Source organism: Candida jiufengensis (genome assembly GCF_024610255.1).
Source record: "Candida jiufengensis strain CBS 10846 chromosome Unknown scaffold2, whole genome shotgun sequence".
Classification (NCBI taxonomy): domain Eukaryota; kingdom Fungi; phylum Ascomycota; class Pichiomycetes; order Serinales; family Debaryomycetaceae; genus Lodderomyces; species Lodderomyces jiufengensis.
The window spans coordinates 257714-281047 of record NW_026261561.1 but is presented as its reverse complement, the minus strand read 5'-3'; the positions used below and the strand labels follow the sequence as shown (position 1 = coordinate 281047).

The following is a 23334-nucleotide window of genomic DNA, read 5'->3' as shown; positions in this document are numbered from 1 at the left end:
ATGAATCTAAAACTTGTTCTTTTTTAATAAGTATGCAAAATATAATAACAAACAACCTTTCTTCAATCTAACTTGATCGAATTGGAATTTGTTTATTTTTTCTTCTTTCAATAATTGAAGCACCACCCAAATTAAGATCAAATCCATTATTAATTTTGAAAACTTGTTGTTGTTGTTGTTTTTGTCTATTAGTTCCACCAGCAGATCTAGGTACTCTTGATGTATTATTATATTTTTGAGATTGTGGAGTTTTTTGATGATGTTGTAAAACTCTACCTGAATGACTTACATCTTCTTCATTTTCTTCTTCTTCTTCTTCAATTAAATCTTCAATATTTGGTTGTTGATTATTATATTTTGATGATAATGCTGCTTCTTCTCCCATTCTATGTACTGCTGTTGATATATCGAAAGCATCTCTTAATGCAACTGCAGCTGGGGAATAAAGATCTTGATGTGTTGATGATTGTGCTTTGAATTTTTTAGAATATTTTGTTTGTGATTGATTATTATTTTGTGATTGGATTGGATGTGAATTTTTAATATGTTGTGGTATACTTGATGCTGTTGTTTTGGGTTTTGGTGATTCTTTATTCATCCATGGATCTTGTAAAAATTCATCTATTGTATATCTTCTTTTTGGATCAACTGTTAATAAATTACTTACACAATTTTTAGCATCTTGACTAATTTCATCCCACCATGGTTGTAAAAATGTAAATTGACCTTTTGCTACTTTTTCAGTTAATGTTTCAATTCTTTCATCATAAAAAGGTGGGAAACCACATAATAAAGTATATAATACACAACCCATTGCCCACATATCAACTTCTTTCGAATATCTTTCATCTCTTACAATTTCTGGTGCTGTATAACCAACTGTACCACATGGAGTTTTAGTATTATGTTCCCATATCTGTTTACTTAATCCGAAATCGGCTAATTTGACTATACCAATTCCACCACCACCTACATTTGGAGTAAAATCACCTTCATCTTTTTTAGTGTTTGGATCATCACTTTTTCTTAATTTTGATACTGGATTAGCACTAGCTTGAAATTCAATTGGTTCGAATAATAAGTTTTCTGGTTTTATATCCCTATGAACTATTCCAACTTCTTCATGTAAGTATCTTATAGCTAATGCAACTTGTTTTATAATCCATCTTGATAAATCTTCTGATAAATAAGTATATTTTACAATCATTGTAAAAATTTCTCCACCACTTACTAATTCTTGTACAATATAATAATAAACTGGTGAATCAATAAATTCAATAAATTTAACTACGTTTGAGTGATTTAATAGCCTCATTATCGTAACTTCTTTTAATACTGCTTGTTTTTGTTGTTGATCCATTTGAAATTTTCTTAATATTTTTATAGCCACTTCTTTGTTTGTTTTTAAATGTTTTGCTCTATAAACTACTGAAAACGCTCCTTCTCCCATTTGATCCAATACTTGGTAATTATCCAAATTCGGATATTTCTTATTTTTGGATTTTTGTTTTTGTTTAATTTCTTCTTCAACCATTTGAGCTGCTAATTTATTATAATCTTGTTCTTGATTTGGTTCATTTAATGTAACATCTGAATAATTACTGGTGTTACTGGTGAAAGCATCAGTACTATTATTATATATTCCTGTATTTTGTTGTTGTTGTTGTTGTCCTTGTTGTCCTTGTTCTGCTAACTGTTGTTGTAATTGTTGTTCATATTCTTGTTGATATTGTTGATATTGTTTATCAGAAGGGTTATAACTATCTATGATTTGATAATTTGAACCAAATGGATTTTCATTTGCAAAATTTGAATCTGATGTTATATTTGTTGCAAATTCTGTTGATAATGGTGAAGTATTTGTATCAAGGGAAGTGGTTGGTTTCTTTTTCATATCATTGGCTTGTTTGCCATGTCTTATAAAAGCTTTTAAATTTTCAAACATTGGTGCTGTGTGACTTGAAGTGATTTGGTTGTTAAAATGAAATTGTAATTGAAATTTATAAAATTTGAAATATTATAAAACGGAATTTTATTTTGTGGGTTTTTCAAAAGATTATTATAATTTTTCTTTATTATAACCACTTGAAAGTTTCAATGAAAATTTATTAAAATTTAATGAAATTTGCTTAAAAAGATTGTTTAATTTGACGATCTAATTTGAGTTAAAATTGACGAATTAATTGAATGTTAAATTATATATCTAAAAATTGATTCTAATATATTCTATATGGTAAAAATTATAAGTTTTATGATGATCGTCTAATAAAAGTTAATGAAATTAAAATTAAAATTGAAAGAAAGAAAGAAAGAAAGATATATGATAACAAATAAAATAAAAATTTTGAAAATTTGTTGATATTAATTCTATTATAAATTAGATTTTAGACAAATTATAATACTTACTTTACTTACTTACTAATGATATTAAAAAATTGGTTCAAATCTTAAAATTTAATATCATTTGCATGAAATACATTAAGAATATACACAAAATTTAGCAATAAAGCAATTTATTTATTTTTTAATTAAAATCTTGAAAATTAATTGTTAAACAAAGATAATTCTGGTTAATAATTTAAGAACCTAACCTTTTAGATATAGTTTGAATAGTACTATTGTTCCATGAGTTTGACATTTCCATTAGGTATTCCGGAAAATATTTGAAACTAAAAAAGGAGAATTTGGTTCATTGATATTGTTCTTCGACACTATAAAATATTGTTTAGAATAAATATTTTTTTATATGGAATTCAGTCTGTTGAGGTGTCCCGAATTCCACATAATAAATTTAGACAATAGAAAGAAATTAAAATCAAATATATCAAGAATATTTTTTTACATCAACGTTTCATAGTAACATTTCTCCAGTTCTATAACAAAAGTTTCTACATATCTTATATCACCTTCCTCTTTCAAATCTAATCATTTTAAATTACGTATAATGGATAAATGAGTATACTAAAATACTTTAATTCAAATGATATCATTATTATTTAAAGATTATAAAAGTTTAAAAAAAGACTAAGATAGCAATCCAATTTTTTAAACAAATTTGAAACAGAAATTTTTTTAAGAAAAAAAAAAAATAAAAATTTTTTTCCACAAATTCTATAAAGAAAATCAAATTCTAGAACAGTCTTGAGTTTCGTCTATAAGTGAATCATTTGATTCCTCCCTGTTTTTTGTAGTGAGCCATTCTATAGCCATTCATTTTTATAAATAAAATTGTAATACACTGTCTTCAAATTAAATTTATGTGAAAAGATTTTGAGTATACGTCCAATATGGATCAATTTTATAAAATCAAAAATAGCAGGTTTTGCGCCATATTGTGCATTGAAATGAGAAAAGTGACCAAAGTTTTAAAACAAATTAGGTTTAACCCACTCTGAAATATAATATTAGTTTGGCACCATTTTTTTCTTAAACTTCTTACGTTTTGTTCGGACCTTTCATATTCATAAATAAATATGGTTTGACCAACATTGACTAAAACTACACCAGGAAAAGTGAAATTTGCTTAGCGAAAATTAAAAGGCTCAAGCTTGACTAAATAAATTTTAACTCTAAACAAATTCAAGTTTCCATTGATCAATAATAATTTAAACTTTTTGAGCATTATCAATCAGAGCCGTTAAAGATTTAAAAAAAAAAACAATAAAAAGTTTATATTAGTAGACGATATTTAAGTTTTCGTAAAATATTCGCACAATAGTTTAAATTTTAAAATCTTAATTATTGGAGGTATTGATGAAATTTAACAAGTTAAAGAGACAGAGCTCACTACTTCTTGTAAGATAAACATGTATGGATCTAGATCTAACCATCTGGTGAAACACATGTCTTAAATTTTTCATAAATAAAGTTATAAATAGATCTATTTCGGCAATGATGCCTAATTTGGTTGGATAGCAAAAGACTAATGCGTTAAAAACTTTCAACATGAAAAATTTTTAGAGAGCAATTAAATTTCAAATCGGCCATAAACTAATGAGGGTCATGGATTCCCAAATAGACTTGTCTCATTAGTTTGAGCAACATCTAGTTTAGAAGAAGTCTCGGACTCACAGAGAAAGTTAATTCGCTTTCTTTCTGGCTCGAGAAATATTGCAGGACTCAAAATAAGTTCTAAAGTAAGTGAATCTGAATTCACATGCCACAATAATTTACTCCAATTTTATCAATCCTGATCTAAATTTGTGAAAAGATTCAAAATCAGTAAATTTTTTAAAGTTTAAAACATGTTTATAAATTGAGGTTACGAGGTACAGATAATTTGCGAAGTCCATATTGTTGATCAATTTTATTTTAATCTTGGTTCCTTAATTTTTATTTTTTACTCTCGGAAGTCCAACTGAGGAAGTCCTTTTTTGAATATCATTCTAGTCCGTTTGACGTTTCAAATATTATTTACTTACGTTCAGTACTGTATAATTTTCTAAATCATACCCAATATTCCCAAACCCGTTCATACTCCTGATTATGCCTCGAGAAGTTGCATATTTTATTATCTTGTAATTGTTAAAATATTTTGACAAAAAATTTGTTTCAAATCCAGTGCAAAAAATTAAATATTTCCTTGAGTGAGATCTGAAATCTGGGGTATATAATTATGGCTAACGCGAAATTAAGGATACGATCTGAATCATCAGATACAAAGATAATAAACACAAAATTTTGAAATACTAACATTGAAGTTGCATAACATTTCTACAATCTCAACAAGTGAATGCATTTTCATTCTTGGATTTCTATTAAATTCATGTGAAATCGTGGGTCGTGCATTTTTATCAAACTGGAAACGTTCACTTAAAATTCAAATTGCTGTTTTTTCCAACCGATCAGTGATTCTGAAACAACCATACAAAAATGTCTACAACTCCACCACCAGCTATTTTCTTCACCGATTGGGATGGTACAGTCACATTAGAAGACTCAAATGACTACCTTACTGATAATTTAGGTATGGGTTACCCAAAAAGAAAAATTATAAATGATAAAATATTAGAAGGAAGTTTAAGTTTTAGAGATGGATTTAGAGAAATGTTAGAATCAATTCCAACACCATTTAATGAATGTATTGAATATTTATTGAAAAATGTCAAATTAGATCCTGGATTTAAAGAATTTTATAACTATTGTGAAGCTAGAAAAATTCCAATTATTGTTGTTAGTTCAGGAATGACTCCAATTATTTCTGCATTATTAACTAAATTAGTTGGTGAAGAAGCTGTTTCAAAAATTCAAATATTATCAAATGATGTTAGAGTAGATGATAATGGTAAAAACTGGGAAATAATTTTTAAACATCCAGATTCACATTTTGGTCATGATAAATCAAAATCAATTACAGAATATTTAGAAGCACATGGGTTTTCAGCAGCTCAAAATCAAGACTTAGACGGTTTACCAAGCATGCCAAAACTTTTTTACGCAGGTGATGGTATTAGTGATGCTTCACTGGCAGAAAAACTTGAAGAAATTTCAAAAAGTTTGGAGAAAAATGATAATAATGATAAATCTGATGAAGATACTGATAGTTTATTATTTGCCAAAAGTGGTCGTGATCTTATTAAATTTTGTGTTAGAGAAAACGTTGCATTTACTGAATTTAATGATTTTAAGGATATATTATCAAAATTGAAAAGTATAGTTGATGATGGTGTTCCTGTTAAAAATTTCGTTGAAAATTCAAAAGTTAAAGCTAATGAAGAGGTTAAAGAAACTACTAAATAGACTTATAGAAAAATAGATTAGCTTTGATCCAAGTAATCATATAGATTAATAGATTGTCTTAAAAAGCTGAATACAACATAACCCGTGTAGAAGTTTTTATATGCTCGATGAGAATTTGCTCTAATACTCCTTCACAAGCCTTGCCTATACTTTAAATAAGCCGTTATATTTCAACTCAGTCTTCCAAGATGATTTGTCAGTGCTTTTAGCGAAATCTTCGTATTCGTGGTGCTTAATTACGTCCAGCTATGACTTAGCCTAATTGGGTATTAACTAAACTTTTTGTGCACATTTACGAAAATAAATCGGAACTATTATCGAGTCCTTTTCCGGTAACCATTTATTTATCTCTTTGTTTGTAATAAAAAAAAAAATAAAAAAAAATTAATAAAAATATTTAAAAGTTAACTAATTTTATATGAGCAAGATACTAAAATATCAACTATAATCTAGAAAAAGATCAAACATATTTACCTATTAAACTTAGTCATATATAAAAGTCGAGCACGGGAGCCAGATATAGTCGAGCTATAACTTTGCTATTCATTCAAAATATCCCCACATAAAAAGCAAAAGATTAAGAAAATAATTTCGAGGTACAAGATCAATTAAATTACTAAATAATATGTCAAGATCTATCGAACTAACCAAAATAATTAAATCAAGATTTACGAAGTCACAATCTAATCAATCAAACCATGCTTCCATTAATGAGACTTCATCTACCGCACATGACAATACTTCATCAACTACAAATATAACGTCTGTTAAAGAATTAAGTGAGCAAAAAGATCAACAAGATCTAACGAGAACATTATCTCAATCTACATCAGAAGAAACAATATACAACTCCAAAACTAATTTCCAAAAGGCATTATACATCATTAAAAAATATATATCATTTGTAGGTCCAGCGATAATCATATCAGTTGCATATTTAGATCCTGGTAATTATTCAACAGCAGTAACAGCAGGTGCAAATAATAAGTATCATTTATTGTTCATTACATTTTTATCAAACATTATAGCGATTTTTTTACAAAGTTTATGTATCAAATTGGGAAGTGTTACTGGGTATGATTTAGCAAGATGTTGTAGAGAATATCTACCCAAAAAGTTGAACTTGGTGTTATGGGTATTAGCAGAGTTGGCAATTATTGCTACTGATGTTGCTGAAGTTATTGGATCTGCAATTGCTTTGAATATATTATTGAAAATACCCTTACCTGCTGGTGTTGTTATTACCATTGTTGATGTATTATTTGTATTGATGACTTATAGAGCAGATACATCATCTATGAAATTCGTCAAAATTTTTGAAACCACAGTTGGAGTTCTAGTGCTTGTTGTTGTTATATGTTTTGCTATACAATTATCAAGAATTCATGCAGATGCTAGAGATGTATTTTTAGGTTATATACCAAGTAAAGAAATGTTTAGAGGTAATGGTATGACTATAGCTACTTCAATTATTGGATCAACTGTAATGATTCATTCCTTGTTTTTAGGTTCAGGATTAGTTCAACCAAGATTAAGAGAATTTGATGTTAAACATGGATATGTTAAATTGAATGAAATTTATGAAAATTCAGCCAACATGGAAAAATCAAATTATGAAAAAGAATCGGATTTTTTTTACAATAACTACAAACCATCCTACAAAGCTATTAATTATTCATTAAAGTATTCAATAATCGAATTAATTATTACTTTATTCACATTAGCATTGTTTGTCAACTCTGCAATTTTGATTGTTGCAGGTTCAACATTATATGGAACACCAGAAGCTATTGATGCAGATTTATATACAATTCATGATTTATTATCTAAAACTATCGCACCGGCAATGGGTACAATTTTCATGGTTGCTTTATTGTTTAGTGGCCAAAGTGCTGGTATTGTTTGTACAATAGCAGGACAAGTTGTTTCTGAAGGTCATATTCAATGGACATTAAAACCATGGTTAAGAAGATTAATTACAAGATCAATATCCATTGTGCCTTGTCTAATTATAAGTTTATGTATCGGAAGAAATGCAATGGGTGTTGCTTTAAATATTTCACAAGTTATTATATCCATATTATTACCTCCACTAACTGCTCCATTGATTTATTTCACTTGTTCTAAAAAGATAATGAAAGTTAAAATTGATTTGAATGAAGATAGTGATGATGATGATAATTTTAAAAATATGGCTAATAATTGGATAACTACTATTATTGCATGTATAATTTGGATATTTGTTTCGATTTTAAATGTTTATGCTATTTATCAAATGTCGAAAAATGGTGTTTCTGGATAGGTTTTATAATATAAAAAAAAGGGGGTTAATTTAGAATTAAAATCTCTAAATTTGCAGTAAAATGAGGATCTCTAGATCTTTCCCCTACTTTGTAGAAACTCATTTAAGCGAGATCTTGATTTTGTGATCTTTTACGTGATCGTGAGGTTGTAAAATATAGTCCAGATAATCTACATGTTTCAGACTTTGTGATACTAATGACTTTTTTTTTGCAGCCAAATCTATACTGGAAAAATTAATGCGATAAAGAATATTTATTATAAATTTAAATTTATACACTATATAAATATCTATCTCCTATAAAATTCCTTTTAGTGAAAAAAAAAAACTATGCTAATAAATTAAATGAAACTCCGATAAAAATAATATAAAACACACGAATTGAAATTCTTTTTTAATTACTCAAAATATTTAAAATCATTACTATATTGATTTGATTGTTGATTTAAAGGGTGGACTTGATTAGAATGATGGTTGTTTAGATTAATTAAGCCACCAACTGGTGGAGTTAATGAATTTTGATTGTTATTGGAATGCATTATTGATGATTGTGAACCTCCGTTGAATAAAAATGAATTGCTTAAGTTATTTAAATTGCTCAAGTTATTGAATATGTAAGGGTTATTTACAATTGATGATGGGTTTGTTTTGTTGGTGTTGGTGTTATTGTATTGACTCCCATTCTTGAGGATGTGGGATGGGTTTAAGGTTGATGCCGTTGAATTTAGTAATGGCATTATTGAATCAGTTTTGTTGTTAGTGTTGCCATTATTTGTATTAGTTGTACCTGTTGTTGCTGTGTTTGTTTGTGAACCATTTGATCCGTTTGATCCTGTTGAAAAGATTGAAGATAATGTTGATTGATTATTGTTGTTGTGACTATTAGAATAGTTGTTTCTTGAATCATTTGCTAAAATATCAGATTGGTTGACTTGTGGTAAATTATTTTGTATTGAGTTAAATGGAGGTAATTGATTTGATTGATGTTGTTGTTGCTGTTGTTGTTGTTGTTGTTGATTATAATTTATTGGTCCTATTGATGCATTCCCATTTAATTGTGAGGTATTTTGTAAATTATCTAATGGATTTGCAGTTATACTGTTTGATGTTGCAGCATCTACAGCACCAGAAGTTGTATAATCATCTCCTTCTGCCCCGTTACCATTCAATAAAGGAGATAAAGGAATTGATGCAGTGTTACCATTAACTGGTGTAGCTGATGATCCTGCAAACCAATTATTTATTGGATTCTTTTTATATTGCTGAGGGAATACAGGTACTTGCTGTTGCTGTTGCTGTTGCTGTGGTTGCTGTTGACTTGGCACATCCATAAATCCATTCTCAACTTTTTGTTGTTGTTGTTGTTGTTGTTGTTGGCCATATAAATTTTGTTTTAATGAATGCATGAATTGTGAACTAAAAAAATTTCTATAATCTAATAATAATTGTGATACAAATGAATCAATTAATGAAGTTTTCTGATTATCTGCTATATTTTTATTTTCTAAAATTAATAATCTCACTTTATCTCTTACTTCATTTTGTAAAGTTTGTAATGCAAATGATGATTGAGTTTGAGTTGATCTTGGTTGTGGTTGAGGATGTTGTAATTGTTGTTGCTGTGGTTGTTGTGGTTGAGGATATTGATATTGTAGTGGTTGCTGTTGCGGCACTGAATATTCTTGTTGCAGTTGTACTAGTTCTTGAATTTGAGGATAAGTTTGTTGATTCTGTGAATTTCCATCATTTGGTAAACTAGTTTGATCATAATTATTCATCTCCTTAATTTGTTGGTTCTTCTTTGATTTTTTGGTCTTCTTTGGTTGCTGTTGTTGTTGATTTTTCCTCTTGGATGGAGTTTTACCTGTTGAACTGGAACTATTATCGTCCATTGACATTGCTAAATCTTCTCCTATTGAATTTAATGAAGTAGGAGGACTATCTTTGTATTCATCTGAATTTTTATCAGAATAGGTTGAAGTTGCAGAACTTTGATCTGTAGTCCCATTACTATTATTACTATTATTACTATTACTATCATTATTATTATTTTTTGAACTTCTTAAATTATTTGCATCCATTTTAGTTTTTTTGTTCATATTACTTATGCTCAAATTCATTCCAGGACCAGCTGGTAATGGTTGTGGTTGTTGACGGTAATTTGAAGTGACCTGTGATTGTGATTGTGGTTGAGGTATAACTAATGATTCTGTTTGACCTGGTGGTGGATCAACTATATGATCATGATAATCATTTATTACCAGTAGTGACCATATCTTATTCCTTAAACTAAAATTTGCTCGTATTTTGAAAGGACAACTTGTATGACGTCTTATAGGTATTTTTGATTTCTTGTTTTTGGATTCTATAATCTTTGTCTTTTTTTCTTTATTTTTACATTTGAAAATGATCTTTGAGGTATCAGATCTTTCAATTACTACATGAATCCCTTTATTATTTAATAATTTATCTTGTAACCAAGGTTTAATATCATCTTTTGCAATAAATCTTTGTTTCTCTAATTCCAAATCATCTAATGGGATTCTATATGGTTGCTTCTCCGTTTCCGTCATTTAGATTAAATGTGGTAGTATTTTGGAAAATAATTAATTTTACTATTTTCTATATGTGATTTTTCTTTAACTGGTGTAGTGGTTGAATTTAATTAATCATACTCTATATTTTATGTTGGGAATATTAAAAGTGTGACAATTGTTCTGTACTGTCGTTCTTTTGTTGTTGTAGTATCAAGTGATGAAATATAGTTTGAAACTAGTGATATATAATGATCGTTATTTTTCTAAACGAATGATGATAATGTAATGATATTGGTTGCTTTATTTTTGCTATTGAATTTTGTTGAATCTGATAATATAATTATATAATCTTTATTAATAGGTAAAACTTTCAAGCAATTGAATATTGAAATTTTGCAACAATAATATTAATATTGTAAACCTCTTGTTTTAATTTCTTTATTGTGCATCAACGGAGTCCGTTGTAATTATATAATTATTTTAGTATTGAAAATTGTGTCGTAAAATTTTTATTCTCTCTTATTGCTGCTAAGATAATGAATCTAATGGTAATATTTTTGATTAAATAATTATGATTTGATAAAATATATATTCAATGTAATTGATATTTTAATTGAAAGAAAATTAAATTGTTGATTAAATCAGATAAAAATTTCATATAAACATTTAATCTGATATATATATTCAATCAATAACTTATTAAAATTTTAGTGATCAAATTTTATAAATGGCAACCAAATTTTTTATTTTTTATTTTTTTTATTTTTTTATTTTTTTTAAATAAAATCTTTAAATTTTAAAACAACATACATATAAACTATAACATAAAACAATAAAATTAAACTAAAATAAACATTAAAACAATCAATCAATTCAATTATTAACGAGGTATACAAATTTACATCATTGAAATCAAAAGCAGATCTAGTTGTATTTGTTGCAGTATTTGATGAATCGAAAAAAGAAAGTGTTTTGATACAACCCAAGCTTATCCATTTGTAGGACCCCCAACCCAAAAAAATAATAGAAGTAGGTACCAATTAATAAACATTAGGTACTCAGACTAAGCTTTTTAGGAGCTAATAAGGCTCAAAATATTTCCAGGGATATAGATTTCGAGAGAGATAGTAATAAGAACTACTTTAGATCTAAACCTTCTTTTGAACACGGAAGGGCCAATTTTAGCATGTATTACATCATTTTCAAGTTTAAATAAGATCAATATTGTTTAATTAATTTGAATGCAGAACATATAGCATTTGTAGCGTCTGACTAATTCAATATTTCTCGATAAAACTATTGATGTTCTATTGCTTCACGAAGTTTAGCTCTTACCAACTTGACACAAAAAGGTTATATAATANTTTTTTTTTTTTTTTTTTTTTTTTTGAAGTATTATTTTATTTTTTTTATTCAATATTTTGATCATACTGACCAAAGACCATAGCAATTTAGTACTTTCTCGAAAATAGTTAATTCTTTTAAAAGTGAAAAGAAATGAAAAATTAAAGTTTTTCTTACATAGTTAAGAGCCTGAAGAAAAATTGAAAAAATTGATTGTTTTTGGGGGCTAGTTACTAAACACAATCACAAGTCTGTTGAGATTGAAATAAAAAAATTACTGGAAAAGCAAACATAGTTTACCTGATATATCTCATAAGAAATACATAATAATTAGTGTGTTTCAACAAATGAATGAAATTTGACTTTGCTATAAATAGAAACCTAAAATTAAATCAAGTATTACAATTTTAACTTTAAACTTCGAAACTTGCGCCATAAATAAACTTTTCAGTACTAAACTTTAATTTTAAAGTTTAATTTAATTTTTTTCGAGATTTTTTAAGCTAAAACCAATAGAACAATCATAAAACAACTTTTATGTAAATTAAATATTTAATCTGCACCTGGATCTATGGCTCGTTTGTTTTATACAAGTTTGATATCAAAGACCTTAGATTCAATTTGGTTTCACTTAAGTCTCAATACCTCTGATTTTCACTTTGTTTTTGAAGGTCTTGTGATAATCTTAATTTGCTTTGATCGAGATCTAGACTCGAGAGTCAAATTTAAAGTTTGCTTCTACATAAAAACTTTTCTATCGTATACTGAAATTTTAAATTTGAATAAGACAAATCATCGATCCAAGTCAACAAAGGGCTCGAGAACTTACAATGTCCTTCTAACTGCTTAGGGCGAATTTAATTAAAAGACATAGAACTAAAATATAATTGTGTCGAACTTTTAAAATTAAATATCTCTGCATATTTCCGGTGGTATATAAAAAAAAATTAATGAAAGCTTGATGAAGGAATCCACAAACCCTTGTTTGTAAATAAAAACAGATTAAATGTTTTTGGTGGTCAATTGATTTGAAATAAATTTAATATAATCATAAGAGACGCTCCATTTATCTTTTATAACGATTATTTGAGGGTAGTAAAAATAAAAAGTCTAAGTCCTTTCTCGTCGTTGTAAATTTCGTCACAAAAATAAGATTTTTTTTGGTCCACCGTCTATCTTTTCATTTTTCCGACACGCCTCAAATGGTAAAGGTCGTTAGAGGGCAAAGAGGCGATTAAGTAAGGCGGACTAGAGTAAGTTAAATCGGGTCCAATAAACTAGTGGTAAGCTTTTCGTTTATTCTAATTCAATTTGTGAATAATCTCATATCTGATAAGGGTGTATAAAATTATACTTTCAAAAAAAAAATATTAAATTAAGGTTTTTTACATAATTTTTAAATTAAAATAAGGTTTTTTAGTTAATTTAAAATTTGAATATACGATTTATTATTAAACATTACATAATCAAAGCTAGCTTGCTTATGTAATGAAGTCCATTTTCAACGGACTTGGTTGCAATCAGTATAAGTCGATACTCGAAATGGAAAACAAAGTAGCTGGAGATCTCGGAAGTCCAGTATAGCTTGATACGTTTCGAGCTTTGGCTACAATTTAATATCTTGTGCGTTAATTTGACACAATTCTTCTTCAGCTTAAATTAAAAGATGTATCAGGGTTGAATCACAAAGCAAACATCAACTCCATGGTATCAGTGATCGAAATAGTTTACTTTCGAGTTTTCTATTCTATTATTAGTAATACGCTGGTACTCAACCTCTTCGATTTGATACTATTAATGACCAAAGCCGAAGTTGCTGAGCTGAGTTTGACAAAACTATATTGAAGATAAAAATTCTACGGAACGGTAAGTGACCGGCTTTGCTTTGAATGTTTTTAAGATTTTTAAAAATTTTGTCCAGAAATGGGTATTTGACCAGGAAAGTACGTTTGATGTGTAGTATGTCATTATTTGAATGTAATTTGTTTTGACGAACTTTCTCCAGTGATTCATTTAAAGGAGTTATCTTACAAAATAATCTTTACGATCTATTGGTCCTAGGTTAAAACTTTTGCTAATTTTTAAGTCGAAATGGTCAATAAACATTTTATTCAAATGACTTTCAACTACATCATGATTTAACAAATATTGTGTTTGTTTTGCTTAGATAATGTTTGGTTCTTCAAAGGAAATTTATTGATTTCAACAAAAATTTAGTGTGAGTTATTTGACTATTTTTTCGTTCACATCCGTCGATTAAAAAAATGAACCTGCCAACTTGCTTGCGGATTATTTATATCAATGAGCATTTTACAACTTTATGATCCTTTAGAAATTAAAATTCATTACATTTGTATTGGGGATAATACATATCAAATTATCCCTACTACAAATATGGTAGCAAAGTGGTATAAATCTATATTTGAGCTAATTTTATCCCACATAGTTAAGCATATACAATACAAAATTTACACAGAAAATGCCATTAATCCCACCAATCTCAAGATGTGTTTGTCTGAAAACAAATTAACTCTTTTAAATTACACATTTTATCAAGCTATCTATTCTTGTATCTTTTATTCTGTTGTGAATAAGAATGAAAAATCAAAAAAAAAATCGAGTATCTGTTTTAGAATCAGCGACCCAACATCCTGACTTGTACCCAGATTTTCAATATTAACTCAAAAACCAAACAAAAACTTTGATGAATAAATTCAAGGTTTTTTGAATATAATTTGTATGGGCAAAAACTTGGGAGGCTTACAAGTAGAGTGAGATATTGAACATAATGGTTGAACTTTTGAGCTATTGTCAACTTCAAAACTGCGCTAAAATTTACCACGCAACAAAAGCGAGAACTATAGTGCATTTAAAAGACCCATTTTAAGACTACTATTCTCATTCTTTAAACACTTATAACTACAAATTACAAAAAGATGGCAAATTTTGTCTCATACAAATTACATTCACTTTTCAGTTATGAACATATTGATATTTTAACCGATTTGATTTACAAAACATGAAAATTCGTGATCTCAAAATCAAACCCATCTTTCACCTTTCCCTTCCCTGCAGCCCAAATAGTCCAGTCTACTTTCGCGCAGCTCGTCATAATTACGCAGTGCAATACTTAAGTAGAGTTCAAGAGCTGCGTATCCCATGGAAGTTTCACTTGGAAAAGATTTATACAAAAGACTCCTAAAAATCCTGATAGATTCTATCCTTATTGAATATTTATTTACAAGATAGTGTTACTTCATTATACAAATACATTATTAATAAATTTTCATTTGTCAAAACCCCAAAAAGTAATCAACAAGATTTCCTAACTCATTCTTCCAATTCTTAAAATGCAAAAACTAATCTATTCTAATGAAACTTTAGCACCTAATCCTTCCAAAGTAGCTTTAATTTTATCAGCATCTTCTTTAGCAACATTTTCTTTTAAAATTTTTGGAGCACTTTCAACAAATTTTTTACTTTCAACTAAACTTAAACCTAATAAAGATTTAACTTCTTTAATAATTTTTGGTTTTGATTTAGCATCAAAACTTTCTAATTTTATTGAAAAAATGGTTTTTTCTTCTATTGGTTCTTGTTTAATTTCTTCTTCTTGTGGTTGTTGTTGTTGAGGAGTTGATGATCCACCTACTGGTAATGCTATATCACTTATATTCAATTTTGTTTTTAATTCTGTTATTAATTGTGATGTTTCTAATAATGTTAATGTGGAGATTTGATCAACTATTGTTGAAATTTTTGGATCTACTACTGATTCTGAAGTTGTGGAATTGAATCTATAACATTGTTTTGAAGTGAATACTGATGATTGTTTGGTTATGGTTTTGGTGAAATTTGATCTAAGATTACGTTGTATAGATTGACGAATGAGCGACATTATGCGAATATTTAATTGCTAGGTTGTGTAGTTCTTTTTGATTAGTCTCTTGATATTGAAAATTTTTTTGAAAGGTTTTGATTGAAAAAATTAAATTTGATTTTTCGTAGTGGTAAATTTACACGACTTAGCTTAGTATCGTACTGAAAAAATATCAATCAATATGAAATACTAACTAAAACTTGGTTCATATCTATCTTCATCTATCTTATCAATACCACCCCAATCATCATCCATCAAAAATGGCATCATTCAGGTTTTGCGCAGAATGTAACAATATGTTGTACCCAAGAGAAGATAAAGAAGATCAAAGATTATTATATGCATGTAGAAATTGTGGTTATACAGAATTAGCAGAAAATCCAAAAGTTTATAGACATGAATTAATTACAAATATTGGAGCTACTGCTGGTGTAGTTGAAGATATTGGACAAGATCCAACATTACCTAGAAGTGATAAAGAATGTACTAGATGTGGGAATAGAGATTGTGTGTTTTTTCAAAGTCAACAAAAGAGGAAAGATACTAGTATGATACTATTTTTTGTTTGTTTGGAATGTAAAAATGTATTTCAAGCTTAATTTGGTCAGTGGTTTTCGCTTCAGTTCTATAGAAAAGTTATTGTATTTATTGTAATATATATTTTATTTGAAAAATCTTTTATTATAATATATTGTATAAATAACGACTTTAAAATTCTTGAAAATATTGTCCGTATGGATCATCACAAGTTATACCATAATCAAGTTGTTCTTCAGGATAATGATCAAATAACGAAGAATCACCAACACCAGCAGTTATAGGAGGTTCATAAGGAGTTTCAATATCTTTTGCTAATAATTTTTCCCAAACAACTTCTTGAAACCAAGGATGATTTCTAATATCTGCTGGACCATTAATTAAATTACCTAATCTTCTTGTTAAATCAGCAGTTATTAATTTTGATAATAAATCAATTTCATCAGGTTGGAAAAAACTTGGATAATGAATTTTTCCAGCTAAAATTTTTTCATAAGTTTTCATTGGAGTTGAATCATAAAATGGTGTATAACCTGCCAACATTTCAAAAATTAATACACCTAAACTCCACCAATCTACTGATTTATTATATGGTTTTGTTGTTATAACTTCAGGAGCAATATAATCTGGTGTACCACATAATGTCCAAGTTACTGTACTTACTTCTTTTGCAAATCCAAAATCTGTTATTTTAATATGACCATTTCTATCCAACAAGATATTTTCAGGTTTTAAATCTCTATATATGATATCATGACTATGTAAATATTCTAAAGCTAATGTAACTTCAGCTGCATAAAATTTTGCAACTGGATTTGGAAATCTTTGAGATTTTCTTAATAATGAAAATAATTCTCCACCTTCAATATAATCCATTACCATAAATAAATTTTTTGAATCTTGGAACGTTCCCCACATTCTAATTAAAAATGGATGTTCAATTAATTTTAACATTTTTCGTTCATCATTTGTATGTTCAACTTGTTTCATTTTAACAACTTGATGCTTTTTCAATACTTTTATAGCATAATATCTACCATTATGTACTGATCTTACTAAATGAACTCTACCAAAAGATCCAGTTCCCAAAGTTCTCATTATTGAAAAATCATTTAATGAATATTTACCTTTACTTACAGTTGATCTTTGTGGTAATAATGATCTTTCTATTGCTTCTTCTGCTGCATTTTTAGGTACATGTTGTTGATGTTGTTGTTGTTGTTGTTGTCTTTGTTGTTCTTCTTGTTTTGCATGTTCTTGAACTTGTGCTTGTTGTTGAGCTTGAGTTACATTTGCTGTAGTTGTTGCATTTATATTTGTTGTATTTGCAGCTGATTGTGCAGATGTCGGATGATTTACATTCTCACCTGGTTGATGTGATTGTTGATAATTATTAGTATTGTAATCCATATCTGATTGATTAATGTTTTTATTAATATTATTATGATTCTTTGTCAAATGTAATTTTTGTAAAAGATTTGGCATGTATTTTTGAGTGGTGATTCAGGTGTTCATAAATTAATTATGAATTTAGCAATTGACCTGAGGATGATAATTTTTGGTTAAATATCTTAAAAATGACGTGAATATCAATTGAAATTTGGGATATTGAATTAGTGATACACTTATATTGATAAATAGATTGAAGCGAACGATAAATGATTCAATTCAAGTCAAGTCAATTCAATTGATAAAAATTGATGATAAAAATTTGACCTAGTTGAAATAGAAATTTAGTTATTTTAATGATTTGTTAAATTATGGTTGTAATAAATTTTTGTTAATAAAAATGTGTTGAAATTCTATTACTAGTAGTAATAGATTTAATAGTAAATAGTACAATAATAAATAAAATTAAGGAGCAAAGTAAAAAAAAAAAATTATTATAATTTTTCACTACTAATGAAAAAATATTAAGTCAGTGTTGATATAATTTTGAATCTTTATCCAGCAATGATAATTAAATAATAATTTATTTTAATTCAATCAAACATCATATATAATTTAGACTACATTCTACTGATTTCGTAGATTAAATTATAGATCTTATGATACTCAAAATTACCGAATACTACGAACTCTACTTTTAAATGTTGTATACGGTGAGAATTTCTTACTGAGTAAGTCATATTAACTGACGTTATACATCAATTGCAAGACCGCTAATTATCAATTATTCAATCTTGTGTCGTAGATCGTATTATAGTTATAATTTAATTTATCACCCCAATTTATTTTATTATATGAATTTTATGTCAAATATGTTGTTTCATGTATAATACTCAAAAACGCATACATTGGTAGCTTAACTCCAAGTGCGTGTTTTATGTATCTAACATATGTATGTAATATTATTTACGATCTCCATAAAAATGTATAAAGTAATTTGCCAACCAGAATTATTCTACAACCAATTTGAATTATGTCAATCGATTCACCGTATATCCCAATCTCAGGAAAGAGTCAACCTAAATTACAAAACTCAACATTAATACTCCCCACAATTTCAATTGGTAATCTACCACAATTAACAATAGATTTATTAATTCATAATTATAATTTTATCAAAATAGGTTATTTAAATGATTTATACTTGTACCCATTTGCATCACCTATAGATTATGTCAAGAACCCAATTGAAGGAATAAGTCATGCTATTGAAGTTTATTATTGTGAAGAATTGAATATAACATTAATACAACAAAGATCACCTATAATTCCATCATATTCAAGTTCATTTTTAAAAGAAGTAATAATTCCATTTATAACAGAATCAGATTTTTTAAAAATAATAATATTAAATTCTAATGATTCTGGAATAGTTGAAAATATACAAAATGGAGATATAATAATCTATGATAATCAAGATTTATTATCAAATTTTAAAAATTTAACTATATCTAAATCAATTGAAGAACAAGATAAAAATTCGATTTTTATAACTAAATTACTTAAATTACTAGAAGATCTTGAGAATGTTAATGTGAAAGTATTAGTTAGTTATATTTATGAAGGTGATAATTTTCAAGATGCTGAAAAAATGATTAATAAATTAATTAAGAATTTAGATATTGAAATAAATAATAAAAATTGGGTTAAACCTGTAAGTTGGCTTGGTGCTTATGGAGATAAAGAGGTTCCTAATTCAATGGAAGAAGGTATATTTGGTTAGAAGAAGAAGAGCTAGTCTACGTGATATTTTAATAAATAATATTTATTATGTTTATATTTAAACTTGTATGTCATTAACTTTTACTCTTCAATTTATTTTATTTTCACTTATGTTGTTGTTGTTGATGTTGATGATGATGGTGATGATTATGTACTTGTTGTTGTATAATAGGTAATGAAGTAGGTGGAGGTTGATAATTTTTATATTCAAAAGCTTGTAATTTTTGTTGATTCACAAGTACTCTTTGTTGTTGTGGACTTAAATGTGGTTGACCATTGAGATGTGGGGGATGTTGTGGATGAGAATGTTGTTGATATTGTATTGGCACTTGAGGTTGAATATGTTCTGGAACAGTTGGCATTCTATTTTGTAATTGTTGTTGTTGTTTTACTTGATAATCGTAATCTGTTGGAGGACTTAATGCGTTTACACCATCCAATAAAGCTCTTGATTGAGAATCTAATGATTCATGTTTTGATGAAACCCTCGTAATTGGTGGATTTAAAGGTATTGATGTTAATTTTCCCGAGTTGGTTGTTGGCATTGGATTTGTAGCTGGTCTTTGTTCAGGAGAATTTAATAAATTTGCAATTGTTGGACTTTCTTGAGCTTTTGGAGTTTCTTGAAATTGTAATTGTTGTTCAACATTCATATGTTTTGAAATCTCAAGAGATATTCTCATTGATGGTATAAATTGAGCACTTATTAATAATTTATTCATTTCTTTACAATGAATAATTTTTTCTTGTTCTGTTGAAAAATCCATCATTTGTGGGAAATTCATAGCAATAGCAATTAAATAATCAACAAATGGATAATACCTTACCATTTGTACCACGTCTGAACTGAATAATTTCTTTATGGCTGTTATTGCTTTTGTATATTGAATATTTCTTGATCTAATCATTTTTCTTTGAATTTCATTATTTCCCTTGAGTGAACTTAATCTAACAACTAAAACACACCATATTAATTGTCTCATTGCATGAATTGCAACTATTGGTGGATCATTTAAATCTTCTTTCAATCTACAATAATCAGGTAAATTTCTCATCCATTCATTAATTTTAGATTCAAAATTACTCATTGTCATACTACTTGAATTTTGTCTATCATCATAATCAATTTTTAAATCTGCTTTATCTTGATCATCTAATTCATCCATTATACCCTTTGATGTATCTATAGTTGATGTAATTGCTAAATTCAATATTGAAGTAGCTCTAACAAATTCATTAAATTTTGTTAAAAATCTACCATGAGTTAATTTTATAGATTCCGATGAATGATAACATTCCCATGATTCCCATTCTTCCCATCCATCATTGTTGACTTGCGGTATTGGCCAATCTGCTGCTCTTATAACTGGTGATCTCCCCATTCTTGCTGCTAACAAAGTGTTTATTGCGTAAACTGCTGCCCATGTTCTTTGTCTACTTATATTATTTAATGTACTACTTGATTTATATTTTTCATTTTCTTCATCTGTTGCAGATCTCATTAATCTAACATCAATAGCCATTCTTGTACTTGAACTAATTAATACCCAGGAAAAATCCCATTGACCAACATTATAATAAAATATACCTAATAATAACATAGCTTGCATTGTTTCAATTGTTGAAGTTAATGAATACTCCAAAGCCATGATTGCATTTTTGGCATACCTTAAACTTTCCATTAAATCACCACTTGAATTAGTACTTGATTCACCTAATGCAATCATTGCCCAAATTAATGCAACAACATTACAATCAAAAGTTTGTCCTTCATCGTCATTGATAGCCTGAAGGTGATTCAAGTGTCGTTTAATACTAATTTTATCCAACATTGGTATCATAATGTGGAAAATTTGAAAAAAATAATCAACATATTTACGAACATTTGGTGGGAATTGAAACATTTCTGAAGGTAATGAAATTTTTTCTTGTAAACTTGCATCAATAGCAAAAGATGAAACATTAAAAATTGATCCAACTCGGAAAGGATTTTTATGAGCTATAGATTTCTTGTTATAATTTTGTTGAATGGCTTTATTTGTAAAACCTGAAATTATAGAAGATAATCCATGATATTGTAATGCTACTGGTTCCCAATTGTTATCTGAATTACCTGCTCCTTCTACTTCATCTGATATAAATTGGAAAATGTCATAATTTAAAAAGAATGATGGGTCATTAACAAAATTAACTGCTTCCGGTGGTAATAATCCATTTGGTGTCGGTAGCATACTATTGAATTGTGATGGTATATTTGGAAAACTATTATTATTACTGGTGATAGTAGCAATTTGTTGTTGTGTTGGTGCTGGTTGTTGAGAAAATTCAGGTAATGAGTGTGGGGTATCTATTGGTGGTGGATCACTCGTTGTTGTTGTTGATGATGATGGCTTTGATCTCTTTTTCGTGTCTACTTTACTTTCTGGTGTAGAGCTTTTACCATTGGATTTGACTGATTTACTACCCATACCGGACTTAACACTTTCTAGTATTGGATTTAATTCATCTTGATTATTTTCAATATATTTAAAAATTTCATGATTTGTCCAAGTAGAATTTAAATTACTCAAATTGTTAAATAATTCCGTAGGATTCTTTAAAATTTCCCATATATCATTCTCTAGATAATTTCTTTTCGTTATTAATGATGCAATCATACCTTGCAAAAGTAAAACTTTTTTCTCTAAATCATGAGTATAACCAGTTGGTAACCCTCTTCTTTTTAATGATTGAGTATAAATACATTTTTCATTGTTTGTTAAACAGTTGGAACAAGATGGTGATAATCCATCACATTTTGCTTTTTTCGATCGACAAAAATCACAAGCTACTGAAACTCTAATTCTTTTCTTTTTTGTTTGTGGTTCTTCCCCTTCTTCAGTTTTAACTTGTATCAGCATTTTTTATTAGTTGAAAATTTGTGATAAATCCAAGATGTAATGTTTGATCTTATGTCTTGATTCTATTATTTTTTACTTTCTTGACTTATGTTGTTGTAATTACTAATGTTTGGAACTTATGAAAATCATAAATGACTTATTGAATTGAGTTAATGAAATTTGAAATGAAATTGTGGGGTGAAATGATTTTTAATCGATAGAACTGGTATCAGTACAATGCAATAATCTTTTAAGTTAATAAATTTAATTTGATAAATCTTGTAAGCCAATAACTATATTTTAAAAAAGTGGTGAACAATTTGGTTGTAAAAATATTTAATTATAAAAATGATTCAATAAAGAATAAATAATAATAATAATTGGTATAATAATATTCCAAAATTCATTTTATATTAAACAATCACAAAATTGAAAAAAAAAAAAAAAGGTTGAACAAAATAGAAAAGAGATCTTAAAAGTACAAAGAAGGATAAATACAATAAAAAATAAAAACTAACCAATTGATAATAATAATCAATTCAGCAAACAAGTTGGAGAACTAGCGGAGAACGTAAAAAGCCTAACACTGAAATTTCTGTGTAATTTTGAATTAAGAGACAGTATAAGTAATTTATAACATTTTGGCTATGTCACAAACTTTGATTTTTAAATAAGTAATAAAATTGAAAATCTTTTTGATCAAAACGTTGATGACTTTTAAATTATTCAATTTTTAAGCTCTCCCTAATCTCAACTATAGATCTGGATTTTCCTAGAAACTCTGGCAATTGAAAAAGTCTTACTGAAACCGATGGCTATGTAAAATTGATGAATACCCCTTAACTGCCAATATTATCGAGATCTCTTGGTGCCACGATCTACGAAGATATAAATTCTTTTACTTGACTAAAACCGATTAAGTTATTTAATCATAATTATAAGAAA

General features: G+C 27.7%; 9 protein-coding genes across 9 annotated transcripts; 4 read left to right on the top strand and 5 right to left on the bottom strand. All coding sequences in view use genetic code 12, as the record gives it.

Annotated features, from left to right (window-relative positions):
* Positions 1 to 67: 67 nt before the first annotated feature.
* On the bottom strand, positions 68 to 1945 carry RCK2 (serine/threonine protein kinase; the record flags this gene model as incomplete). The annotated part of the gene is made up of 1 exon (XM_051763769.1): positions 68 to 1945. The coding sequence occupies one exon, from the start codon at positions 1943 to 1945 to the stop codon at positions 68 to 70; it is 1878 nt and encodes a 625-aa protein (XP_051619266.1).
* A 2927-nt stretch (positions 1946 to 4872) lies between these two features.
* Positions 4873 to 5739, top strand: KGF54_003204 (putative phosphoric monoester hydrolase; the record flags this gene model as incomplete). The annotated part of the gene is made up of 1 exon (XM_051763768.1): positions 4873 to 5739. One exon carries the CDS (start codon positions 4873 to 4875, stop codon positions 5737 to 5739), a length of 867 nt encoding a protein of 288 aa, XP_051619265.1.
* Positions 5740 to 6364: 625 nt separating this feature from the next.
* Positions 6365 to 8041, top strand: SMF12 (divalent metal ion transporter; the record flags this gene model as incomplete). The annotated part of the gene is made up of 1 exon (XM_051763767.1): positions 6365 to 8041. The coding sequence occupies one exon, from the start codon at positions 6365 to 6367 to the stop codon at positions 8039 to 8041; it is 1677 nt and encodes a 558-aa protein (XP_051619264.1).
* Positions 8042 to 8439: 398 nt separating this feature from the next.
* On the bottom strand, positions 8440 to 10614 carry AFT2 (Aft2p; the record flags this gene model as incomplete). The annotated part of the gene is made up of 1 exon (XM_051763766.1): positions 8440 to 10614. The coding sequence occupies one exon, from the start codon at positions 10612 to 10614 to the stop codon at positions 8440 to 8442; it is 2175 nt and encodes a 724-aa protein (XP_051619263.1).
* Positions 10615 to 15286: 4672 nt separating this feature from the next.
* KGF54_003201 (mitochondrial 54S ribosomal protein bL12m) lies at positions 15287 to 15820 on the bottom strand (the record flags this gene model as incomplete). Its single annotated transcript, XM_051763765.1, has 1 exon — positions 15287 to 15820. One exon carries the CDS (start codon positions 15818 to 15820, stop codon positions 15287 to 15289), a length of 534 nt encoding a protein of 177 aa, XP_051619262.1.
* Positions 15821 to 16062: 242 nt separating this feature from the next.
* On the top strand, positions 16063 to 16401 carry KGF54_003200 (DNA-directed RNA polymerase II core subunit; the record flags this gene model as incomplete). Its single annotated transcript, XM_051763764.1, has 1 exon — positions 16063 to 16401. The coding sequence occupies one exon, from the start codon at positions 16063 to 16065 to the stop codon at positions 16399 to 16401; it is 339 nt and encodes a 112-aa protein (XP_051619261.1).
* Positions 16402 to 16510: 109 nt separating this feature from the next.
* Positions 16511 to 17824, bottom strand: TPK2 (cAMP-dependent protein kinase catalytic subunit; the record flags this gene model as incomplete). Its single annotated transcript, XM_051763761.1, has 1 exon — positions 16511 to 17824. One exon carries the CDS (start codon positions 17822 to 17824, stop codon positions 16511 to 16513), a length of 1314 nt encoding a protein of 437 aa, XP_051619260.1.
* A 937-nt stretch (positions 17825 to 18761) lies between these two features.
* Positions 18762 to 19511, top strand: KGF54_003198 (uncharacterized protein; the record flags this gene model as incomplete). The annotated part of the gene is made up of 1 exon (XM_051763760.1): positions 18762 to 19511. The coding sequence occupies one exon, from the start codon at positions 18762 to 18764 to the stop codon at positions 19509 to 19511; it is 750 nt and encodes a 249-aa protein (XP_051619259.1).
* A 103-nt stretch (positions 19512 to 19614) lies between these two features.
* ZCF10 (Zcf10p) lies at positions 19615 to 22410 on the bottom strand (the record flags this gene model as incomplete). The annotated part of the gene is made up of 1 exon (XM_051763759.1): positions 19615 to 22410. One exon carries the CDS (start codon positions 22408 to 22410, stop codon positions 19615 to 19617), a length of 2796 nt encoding a protein of 931 aa, XP_051619258.1.
* Between the last annotated feature and the right edge of the window lie 924 nt (positions 22411 to 23334).